The 12359-nt window shown below is 39.5% G+C and overlaps 1 protein-coding gene across 1 annotated transcript in view; it reads left to right on the plus strand.

The window, feature by feature from the left end:
- The window catches only part of LOC134395016 (macrophage mannose receptor 1-like), a 55588-nt gene that overhangs the window by 18610 nt on the left and 24619 nt on the right, over positions 1-12359 (plus strand). The window contains 10 exon segments of the mRNA XM_063120992.1: positions 36-151; positions 1595-1743; positions 1849-2048; positions 5047-5168; positions 6644-6722; positions 9124-9145; positions 9714-9749; positions 9859-10028; positions 11210-11280; positions 11855-11955. Coding sequence (XP_062977062.1) covers positions 36-151; positions 1595-1743; positions 1849-2048; positions 5047-5168; positions 6644-6722; positions 9124-9145; positions 9714-9749; positions 9859-10028; positions 11210-11280; positions 11855-11955 — 1066 coding nt within the window.

A 12359-nucleotide genomic window follows, 5' to 3' on the forward strand; every position in this document is an offset into this window, starting at 1 on the left:
AAATTGTGATTGGTTTTTTTAAAATATATCAACAGGGCTGGAAAAGGCATGGTTTATATTGTTACTTCGTTGAACAGACACCTGTAACATTTTCAGAAGCAATTAGCGTGTGTGAAGCAAAAAAGGGATTTTTGGCTTCCGTGGAAGACAGGTATTAAAAGAGATTGTGCTTAGATCAAAAGAAAAGAAGCAGATATAAGCATTTTTAATACTGATGAGCAGTGTGTGTATGTGTGTGTTGCATAAAATTGCCAACCGATCAGAAAATGACTGGTTCAGCTGCTTGGCAGCATTCCTATCCCTCGCTAGACACATTGCTGGTCAATTAAGAGGAAATATTGTTTATTTGTGCCCATCTGCTTCTTCAATTACTTTTAAGTTGTTTTGTTTTGTTTTGTTTTAGACCCATGCACAGTGAGGCAGGAGAATAAAAAGCTGTGGTGATTTAATTTCAGAATGCCATTGCTTTCCTTTTTTGCTAGGTAGTCTTAGGGCTCATCTACACCAAGCAGATATTCCACTATGAAAGTGGTATGAAAACGGTATATAAAATGCAGGAACTACACTACTGCTTTATAGTGGCATTGAAGTGCACTGACAACTCTTGGTCCCCATTGACACATACCAGATACTGCTTTCATAGTGCTATATATCATGTATGGTGTAGATGTGTCATGGGCCCCACCAGTTGTCAGTGCACTTCATTAACACTATAAAGCAGTAGTGTAGATCCTGCAGCGCACTTCAATATCACTATAAAGCAGTAGTGTGGCTCCTGCCTTTTATAAACCCCTTTATACCGCTTTCATAGTGGAATATCCTGGTTGGTGTAGATGAGCCCTTAGACAATTGAGAGCCAGATGATATCAGTGAAAGAGAAAGTGTATTTGAAAATAAAAGTGAAACACAGACAATATACTTTGAAGATAAGGTGCCCCAACCTGCTTGTTCACCTGCTTCTCCCTATGGCTCAGACAATGGTGGTAGTGAGAAGGAGGAGCAGTAGATGCCATTACCTACTTTCTCACTGTCAAGCTAGCAAATGGTAGCAGTGAGGAGAAAGAGGAGGAGGAGCAATAGCAATTGCTGACAATAGTGGTGAGAATTCAATGAGGGAAGGGGGCCTGCTGAGCATAGGCGTGTGCAAGAGGTGTGCGGAGTGTGCCCAGGCACTCCCTAATGTCTCAAGCAATACGTGCTGAACTGGGGGGTGGCATTGGGTAGGGATCAGTGAATGATCCAGACACAGCAGGAACTGCCCTTCTGATGCCCCTCGCTGCTCCATCACTGTGATGAAGAACCGCTGTTTCAGAGACAGTATCATTGCTCCCAGCAGCAGGAATGAAATGGCCAGTGTCACCATAAAGCCCCACCTGCAGCGGCCCTCCCATGATCAGGCAAGCTGAACGCAGAGTAGGGCATTAGTGTAGGGCTCTGAACTAAGACATTTAAGCTGCATGACTGGGGCATGCTTGAAGTTGTAGGCCTTTTTTCCATCTAAACATGCATAGAATTGTGCCTTTAGTCTAAAAATCCAAAAAGTTAGTACAACCTCTGCGCTTTTAATAGATTTACTACTTATTTTTCTCCACAGATATGAACAGGCCTACCTAACTAGCCTAATTGGGCTGCGTTCTGAAAAATATTTCTGGATTGGACTTTCAGATGTAGGGCAACCAGGGGCATTTAACTGGACCAGTGGAGACAGTGTTGTATTCACCCACTGGAATTCAGAAATGCCTGGTATGTACTCCAGCTGTCCATCAGGTACCATATTCATTTTACATGTTTTATGTATGTGAAAAGAAGTGTAATTCAACTGGCTCTTTGTCTTGTATTTTTAAAAAGGGCAACAGCCTGGCTGTGTTGCTATGAGAACTGGAACTGCAGCTGGATTGTGGGATGTTGTGAGCTGTGAGGAGAAGGCAGCTTTCCTCTGCAAACAGTGGGCAGAAGGTGTGACGCCTCCTCCTGCCCCTGTAACTACTCGCCCACCCCCATGCCCAGGAGGATGGACTCCAAGCCCAACGAGGAACGTATGCTTCAAAGTAAGTATCCAGCTTGTTGAATCACAGCAAAGGCAGAAATGGCTTTTGCATTTCACTGAGCCTTTGAAGACATTTGAGGCTAATGCAAACTGTAGGAGGCAGAATACTAATGTATAACAAGATATACTAAAAGGAAGTCTCAGTTGAAACTTAACTAACATCTCTATTTGTGAATCATGATATCATGCACAAAAAAGATAACACTAGAAGAAAGCTCAGAAATTACATGCAAATACACGTGCACTGCCCAGAGAGCTTCAGCTATTGGGTGGTATAAAAATGTAATAAAAAAATAAAAAAATTCATTCATGCAAATGAACGAATACAGCACATTTATGATTTGGGGTTTTCTTTCTTTCTTTTTCTCTTTTCCTTTTTTTGTCTTCTTTCCTCCTTAATTTTTCTCTCTCTCTCTACTTGATTAAGCTTCCTTCCCATAGGAGTTTTATCAATCAACTTTTATTTTTTCCTTTTTGTATATTATACATATTCACATAACTGTTGGTTTGATATTAATTGTTAGGGGATAGTTTGTATTCATTCCTTATTTTTGTATCACTCAGAAATTACATGCAAACTTTCATTCACACAAAATCCTAAAAGCTCAACCATATCTGCCAGGTACCTAACTAATTTTGTCTTTAAGGCAGTAAGAGGAATTCTTCAAGTTCCCTATGACTTGACCTAGGCTTTTCCCACTTGGCTTAAGGTGCCGTGTTTCCTAGACTACAATAATGTGCAATAAAGTTGCAGGCACACTTCACTCTTGCAATAAAAAAGGTGCATGTATATTATCTCAGTTGTAAGAATGGGAAGTTATTGACCAGGTCTGTATTTCTTCATACCTGTTGCATGAGTTACATCATACTTATCCCTCATTTGAGGTAACAGTGAATACACATGACACCCCTCATGCATTACCTCAACGCATGTGTGGGGAAACGGACGCCTGTCCAGCAGCAATGCCCCTTGGCAGCTGTGTGTCAAGAATAGGCCCTACGCTTGTTTCAATGAATGCAGGTAAAGCTCCTATTGTGAGGGGGGATCCTTGGCCAGGAAGGATTACCCTTTGCCTGTAAGAACCCTATGCACAGAGATTCCCAAGCATACGGAGTCCAATTCTCACTGAGGCCAAACATGTGGCTGCCAAAATGCTGTATTGCACACATTGGCGTGGAGGAGGCATGGTTGGTGAACCCAATCCTTATTTGGCAGGAACTGGTGGATGCATCTAACATGGTGGCTTAATTTTCAAGGCAAAGTTCAGACTCTCTCATGGCACACAGTTTGAGAATGAATGGCCTAATGTTTGGGGTGGTGGGGAAATCTTGATATCTAAACTCAATCTAACTTGTGCCTCTTACTTCTTATCCTACTGCTTGTCACAGCAGCACATTTTCTGTAGCCTTCTTTTTATATGCAAACGTATTGACTTCTTTTGATCCTTCTTTTGATCCTTCTTTATGCAGTACTCTAAATGTAGTAACAGATCATGGGTGTTTCCAGATGGAGAGCTCCTGGTGCTACCAGTTAGAAGGCAATGTGCAGTACTTGAAGACTGCTATCATGTCTCTCCTCAATCTTCTCTTCTCAAGGCCAAACATGCCCAGTTCTTTCAGTGTCTGCTCATAAGGCTTTGTTTCCAGAGCCCTCATTATCCTTGTTGCCCTCCTCTGAACCCCCTTCAGCTTGTCTGGTATAAGGCATTATTATTATTATTATTATTATTATTATTATTATTATTATTATTATTATTATTATTATTATTACATACCGCCCCATAGCAGAAGCTCTCTGGGTAGTTTACAAAAGTTAAAAAACAATGAACATTAAAAAGAGATATACAGAATTTAAAATCATAAAAAGCATAAAATACAAACAAAAACAGACAATATCCACTTAAAAACAACTATTCTGGGGTCCGTTAAAAAACTCAGCATATGTTGTTAAATGCTATTAAATGCCTGGGAGAAGAGAAATGATCTCTTTACTTACAATACAGCTTTTCAACCAAATGTATGCATGCTGTGATAGTTCTATTTCACATTGTTTTTCTGCCATAGGTGTGTAGATCTGACATTGAATTGTTTCAAATCTCTTAAAAATGAACTGTAACATTGACTTTATTTCCCTGGTTTTATAGCTTAATTGCACAACTGAAAGAAGAAAATAGATTGTTTTGACATAAAGCACACAAACAGTAACCATTTCAAAAACTGTCAGTCTTTATTTTGAAAACTTTGATGTGTCATGAAATTGATTCTGGGCTGATTTTGTGACAAGTACAGACATTCTTAAATTACATATGATATTACAGACAAAGAGAGAAAGGAGGGATGTCGGTTTTGTAGGACCTAACTAGACATGATATAAATTGCATGTAAGTGATGAATAAGCAGGTGCTGTTGTTGTTGTTTTTAAAAACACCTGCATAGCAGCTTTGGGGGAATGCAGGCAGGATCAGGACCACTATACACAGGAAGGGCTTTTTAACTTGTGCCCTTTCTGCTGCAGTTCCAAAAATCACTATCCTGAAGCTGCTATTTGCATTGGGAGGAGTCCTCCAGTTGCCACCAATACAAGTTTCCATTTAGGAATATTTAAATTGTAAAAATTGCACATTTATTAATTACATGTAATTATATAGCATCTACTTAGGCCTTTAGCTTCATGCAAAATAGGCACTAAAGCAAACCATGCAGATTTCACTATAAATGAGTGTTGTGAGTCCAACTATTTTGTTTCAGTTAGCATAGAGAACAAATTTCAGCCGAAGAGATGTTTGCTATATATATGACATTTGAAGTATGCAGAAGTTGCAGGGGCTGGGGGTTACTGGTTGAAGGTCATGCTGAAAAGTGATAAGGGTAAAAGATATCCAGGTATGAGCTAAGGAGGGGAAACAAAGAATGGATTTAGCAAAGTTCAGAGGGAGAGAATTATAGAGTAAAAGTCAATATTTGTGGCAAAATATCTAATTTGTCCTATATACTTTTAGGGCTATATGGAAGTGCAAAAGCATAAGAAAACTTGGTTTGAAGCACAAGATTTTTGTAGAGAAATTGGAGGCGACCTGGCTTCTATTCATAGTAATGAAGAGAACAATTTAGCAGAGGAATGGTGAGTTGAATAAAATGCTTATTCCATCTTAAAATAAAGGTCCACAATTTCATTACTGGAATAACTGCATCCAGTTAGGTGATGATGATTTTTAAGAAAAATCAAACTATTTCTTGAATTATAAATTGGGATAAGTGCTCATAGCAGAAATATTACTACTAAGAATAATGACAAAATAGATTTCACAAGTGAAATAAGATTCTCAGCAAAGTTTTGTCTTTGTTTTTAAAAGAACCTTATATTCAAGATTAACAGTGTGTTTTATGGCTCAAGCACCAAGTTGGCTTCAGACAACCACATTGGGAGCTACGTGCCGGCAGTGGGCAAGGCTATATCCAAAGTGGGTGGGACCATATCCCAAAATGGACAGGGCCAACTCACTACTAGTATGTGCCCACCCCCCACTTGATTGCATAGGCCTCTCTCTCTCTCTCTCTCTCTCTCTCTCTCTCTCTCTCTCACACACACACACACACACACACACACACACACACATACACACACATACACTATACATCTTTTCTCCTGAAACTTTCCCCCTCCCAGCTGCAATTGGGCATTTAAAAACCCTTCCTTGCCTGGTTGTAGCAATGGAGGGGTGATTTTTCAGAGGGAGGTTGCAGCACTGGAGAGGGGAATATTAGTCTTTCCCTCCCCCACCAGTGCTGTCCCCCTCCCCCGAAAATGCCCCCCACTGTATTTAGGCAAAATCACAGCCTCCCAGAATGGTAGAGTTGGAAGGGGGTTATAAGGCCATTGAGACCAACCCCCTACTCAATGCAGGAATCCACCTTAATGTATAATCCATGAGATGGACACCTAGAAATCCGGGATTAACAAAGGAAGGCACAGATCTCACCAAAAGGTGATTTTCAATCTATTCAGTATAAAATATAAAAGCTCTTATTCTGGTTATTTTTGTATCCTACAATGAACATAGCAATATTAATTATCCAGGTCAAAATATGAACCTTTTAATACAAAAAGATTTGGAGGTTTTGTGGGCCTCTTGAAAACTATTTATAATATAGTCACACCTGAAGAACCAGTGACCCAATGACTGGTTGAACTGGACGCAGAACAAAGGAGATATCTCACTCTGCTGGGTCAGCTTCTTTGGTTCCACCCCGTCATCATGCTCATTGGCTCAGCGGTCCCCTCTTGGAAAGGAGATGCTGCTGCTGTTGCAGCTTGTAGCTGCTCTTTACCAGCCTTTCTCCCTTCGCTGCTGGCCTGCTCATCCTCACAATGCATCACTCCCCATTAAGAGGGGGAATTCGGCTTCTGCTTGGAATGGTACACCTGTTCTAGAAATCTCACACTGTAGTAAGATTTAAACAAACATACCAGTGAAAGATGAATTATATTTTTCTGGAGAATATGAAGTTATTCATTATGCAAATATTATAACTATGAGTGCCATGAAATGCTTCTGCTTGTGTATTATCTGGACTCTATTTTTTATTATATTCTAGGGGAAATAGAAAAAATGCCTGGATTGGTTTAAATTCTCTGGATCCCACCAAAGGAAGGATATGGAATGATGGGTCACCTGTAAGAAAATTATCAATACTAATATGCTGTTAATATAATTATTGTTACCCTTTTTTTAAAAAAATGTAATCTTGATATTCAAGTCCTCTTGCTCTAATTCTAATCTTTGACAATATTTTAAATGTTTAGCAAGGGAAGTATGCAGTATTAAAGGCTTTAAAAATATGATTTGTATATCTGATCTGACTTGAACCTGAATGTTGAAGCGGAGTTGCCTGATGTTGTTGTTTATCCTATTTGATTTGGTTACTTTTATTAAGTTGCTCCTGTGGAGGCAGACAAGCTGTTTTGAAACTCACATTCACATCATCATCATCATCATCATCATCATCATCATCAATTTAATTTCTATACAGTCCAATAGCTGAAGCTCTCTGGATGGTTCACAAATATTACAGACCATAAAATACAAGATAATAAAACACAGTATAAAATTTTAACATGCAAAATTTAAAATAAACAGCTGAGCAATTTCAAGAAAATACTAGACCTGATAAACACAGCTGGTATAAATGCTCCATGGTGTACCATTACAGCCTGGGAGTGGACTACAAATTCTAAGCTGGAGCCGAAAAGATGACAGGGATGGCGCCAGGCAAGTCTCACTGGAGGAGGGTGTTCTATAATTGGAGGGCCACCACTGAGAAGGCCCTCTTTCTTATGGCCACCTTATGAGCCTAGACTGCTTGTGGTAGGTCCTCAGTGGAAGACGCACATCATGGCCCTTTAACCCTTGCCTGTCTTAGCTGATCAAAATTATCCAGGGGGGGATCTGCACGTCGTACCCAGAGCGCTTCTATGCGACCCCAGTGCACCCTGAGAACGATCGTCTAACTTGCCTGTAAAAGAAACAAGGAAGAAGTGTCCTTGCCGCCGCCGCCGCCGCCCACCTCCCTCCTCGCCGACCGGCGAGGAGAGCTCGGCGGAAGAAAGCGGGGTGGAGAGCGGAAGAAGCTCTCCACCCCGCCTTCTTTCGCCGAGCTCTCCTCGCCGGCTGGCAAGGAGGGAGGTGGGTGGCGCCAGCGCTGGCAAGGACGCTTCTTCCTCGTTCCTTTTACTGGCAAGTTTGACGATCGTTTTCGGGGTGCACTGGGGTCGCATAGAAGCGCTCTGGGTACAACGTGCGGATCCCCTCCAGGAGGGGCTTGGCTTGTAACTTGACCGCTGTCATTAATTCCTCTTGTTGAGAATGTGGTGCCTCTTGCCTTATAACAAGCATTCATCCATGGAATGAACGGAACAGTGTCGTGGTACTGCACAGGCACACGTGGCACTGTGTGCAAATGAACTAGCATTGCCTATACTCTCAATGAACCACACTTCTGCCTTCTTTTGATGTGATCCCTGAAACGTCTCCCAAGAGGACGCTTTACACTGCTGCTGAAAATGTTCCCCCAAAAGGTCCCTTCCCCTTTGCCTTAGTGCTCCTGAAAATCAGTCCAATCCTATGTTTTGAACATATTAACCTGCTATATACTGACTCAGTCCATCTCTGCAGTGGATTCAGATGAATTTGGATTTCTATGATTCCGGCGTTTTCTTAATTCTGTGGATTTACAAACCAGTTCCCCCCCCCTCCACTTTTGGAGGGTATTTGTGCTAATTGCCATTAGTACTAATGCACATCACTGTAAGTAGAATGACATTCTGGTAAATAACATCAATGAGTGGATGATGGAACAAAAATGCCTGACAATCTGCAAAATACAAAATCCGTACATCTCTAATCTCACCTAATATTTTCTATTCTGACTGTGGAAATCTCTAGGAAATCTGAGCACCTCAGATCCTTTTAAAAGATGCTTCAGATTGAACTGGGGATGTTCTGTATAAAAAGCATGTGCTCTGTTTGCTAAGCAAAACGTAGGACTCAACATGAACTTCCCTGTGTCAATGCACAGGGCGTCTGCTATTTGGCAGTATAAAAATGTAATAAATAAATAAATAAATGCACGGAAACATGTCGCCTCTTTGCTTTAGTCTTGTGAGCTGGCTTTATTTATACAATTAGACCAATACGTAAGTTTGCCCTGATCCTGGCCCAGTGTTTATAAAGATCAAGATCAAGATGTATGTACTGCTTTCCCCAGTGGCAACATAGTGAATGGGTAGGTGCAAGTCCAAAATGACCACTCATGTGAGTAATTTGCAAGGGCAGGAATTGGTTTATTTCTTTATGGTAACCTGTAACACCCACAAAGTTAATTTCTATATATGCATATGGAAACAAATATGGATACATATTTGTATATGTATATACATTTGTATATGTATATACATATGTATATGTATTTGTATATGTATCTATAAGGACACTATTGTAAGTCTGTCTTCTCTCTGAATATTATAGCTGCTGATTTTTAGAAAGAAAAAGAGTAATAAATCTTTAATTCTTTTGTAGGTAGATTACGAACATCTGTTCCGTTGGTATTATTCCAACAATAATGAAGAACACTGCTCTGTACTGCATGCAGCTGGATTTTGGAAGCCTTTTAGATGTGACCATGTCCATCCATGGATTTGTCAAATAAATCGAGGCAAGACTCCTTTCATTTACAACTGGTTCATTAAGTAAAAACCGCAGCTGCATCGTTTGCTGTAGTGCTTTTAAACTTGGCTTTTTGACATTGCCATGCTAGTTACCCTACTACCTTTTGAGAGGATGAAAAATAATCCCGATGTTAAGTGTTAAAGTCTTGCCTCATTATGAACACTGCAAAGTTTGAATTCGTGGACTTTGTATTATGATCTACTCAAATGTAAAGTATACCAGTTAGATGAGAAGGCATCTTGTGCCTTGAAGGCATGGTAAATACAGGCAAACACTGATTGTTCTTTCTTGTTTTGTTGTTTCTTGCATAACAGAAATGTTGTACACTGATAATAATGCTTTCTTTTCATTTTTATGAATTGCTATTTGCAATATGAAATAATGCAATGCTATAGATGGCACTTAGATATTTTATAACTAACATTTCTTTGGTTTTTCAGGTGTGCCCTTAAAACCAGAACCAAACAATACTTTTGGTATGTTGACTGATTTCATGTTTTGTTTCTTAAGAGTTACAATTTATATAATTTGTGTTAGAAACTCTGTATTAAATGTTATCTCCTCCTCCTTCTTCTTCTTTTGCAGGATATTCTTTCAAAGAAATTGAAGATGGCTGGATTGTATATGAGAACAATGAGTACTACTTCAGTAATGCAACACTTCCTGCAGAAAAATCTCGGGCATTCTGCAAGAAGCATGGTGGAGATCTTACTGTCATTGACGGTGAAAGTGAAAGAAAGTTTTTGCATAGATATGTAAGGAATTTATGGAAAATACGTTTCCCTAACCGAATGTAACTGTGTTCAAAAAAAGAACCAGAGAAATTATCTGAGAACTGCCATTTCTGTGCCTACGAAATATTTTCTTCCAGAATCTAGAAGGACTTCTTCCAGGTGGCGGGACTTGGAATCAAGGCTCTGGCCCTTGAAGGAATCCCAGGAGGCCCCACAACTCAGATTGGGTGCCCTGTGGGCTGGATTAGGCTCATCGGCTGGAGGTTCTGCATCAGATTAGATAGCTAGAACCAAGCAGTAATTAAGGAAGCTTACCTGAGCCTTTGTATCAATATATTTCCACTAGAGCATCAGATACTAAGAGGAAAGTGAGAATTGTTAATTCAAAAATGCATGACCCCTCCCAATAATGATCATAGAACCAGACTTTATTCACAGCCACTGCAGTGTGCTTTTTCAGTATGCTGAAAACTGTTCCATATCATCAGGAATATGGTTCTACACACTTGTGGAAACATTTGAATCTGCTTCCTAAGTAGATCCACCAGACTGTGTAGTATGTACCACCTTAATGCTACGTTTGCCAGGTGCTGCTAGTGATATGTCCAATTAAATGGGAAGGTAGTCCTATGTGGAGCCCTGACCAATTTTGGATGGCAACCATGCTATAGTAGAAATCTTCCAGAAATTAACGGAAGTAGGGTACAATGGCCTGGTTCACACATAATGCTAACCCATGGTTTATTTAAGCCATGGTTTGTTGTCCTATTCAGAGTTTGTTTGACAAATGATTGAATGAACTGTTTTATTTTCTCAATCTCTGGATTGTATGTTTCTCTTCTCACTTACTGGCTCCCCCTCTGCATCCCAAATGCCTTTGTGGCACTGTAACACTGGTATATAGAGCGGTTAGGTTTTTTACCACTCTTGCCTGCTGCCACTGTAGCCTGGCAAAATAACCCATGAACAACCCACAGTTCTGAGTTTACACAAAAAGCAACCCAGAATTTAAACAACCCAGAATGCAACCCATAATTAAACAATCCAGAATGCACAACACAACAGCAAACCATGGATTCTTCTAGGTGTTTCCTGTGCATCACACGTAAGGGCTCTGTGCTTGTGAGGAGCTGGCTCCATTCACTAATTCTAGCTATATAACAACTTATGTTTATTTCCCATTCTCCCTTTGTATTTTTTAGAGCATCTTTTATAGAACTTCTATGCAGGACCCTTATATTGGTTTGATTTTGGGACTTGATAGAAAGTTTGGGTAAGTGAACAAAAAGAATAAAAAGGACACAAATTGTAATGTGATTATAGTTAGTAATAAAATGTATATATGATTTTTGGAAGTGTGTGTATGTTGTGTTGTATTTATCAGAAACATGTTTAAGGTTCTTTATAATTCCTTTATTCATAATTTTATTCATCCCAAATATTAAACCATTCATAATACAGATAAAAATAAAGAAGACATTTTGGTGCCTGAGACAGAAAATCCAAATGAAATCCCATATAGTGGTCAAAATATATTAAATTATTAAATTAGCAATTTGCTCTTCTTAAATAACACGTCAGTCTTTAAAGATAATAGTTTTCCTCACCATTTTTGCTATAGTATTTCAATTTTTCCTGTTAGACATTGTCAATGTTGCCAACATTTTTCTGGAATGGCTACTGTGCCTTTAACAATGGGATGAGAAAGACAGAAAATCAACATTCAAAAATTTTCTCCGTCTGAAGTTCACTTGGATAAAAATGCAAACACACAAAAACACGTGTTGTAAATGTATGCATGGCTAATTGTGCTGCTCTGCCCAAAACTGTTGCATCATTTTCTTTAGCTGGATGGATGGCACTCCAGTGACCTATGAAGCCTGGGCCCCTGATGAACCCAACTTTGCAAATGATGATGAAAACTGTGTGGTTATGTACCTCAGTACAGGCAAGTAGAATAAATATATATTTAAAAATATAGAATAACTGTCACACACTGGATTGATTCCAAATCGAGGCAAATAGAATAAATATATATTTTAAAAATTCCGTTCTTCCAAATGTTTATATTTGGGAGTGAAGCAAGGAATTAATTCATATAGAATAACTGCCGCACACTGCATTGGTTCCCGATTGATACATACTTAGAGGAAACCCATTGCTTTCGATGGGACTTAAATTAGCCATGAGCCATTGATTTCGGTGGGATTGCACTAAGTATGACTCAATTTCAAACCAGCCTGCTGAATCTGTAGCCAGAATCACTATTCTACCCACATGCATATATTGAAAGGATGGAATAATCCATTCTTTTAAAACACTTTGATTTTAAGTATTCCTTTGAGCATGACA

The sequence above is a fragment of the Elgaria multicarinata genome, chromosome 1 (assembly GCF_023053635.1).
Source record: "Elgaria multicarinata webbii isolate HBS135686 ecotype San Diego chromosome 1, rElgMul1.1.pri, whole genome shotgun sequence".
NCBI lineage: Eukaryota > Metazoa > Chordata > Lepidosauria > Squamata > Anguidae > Elgaria > Elgaria multicarinata.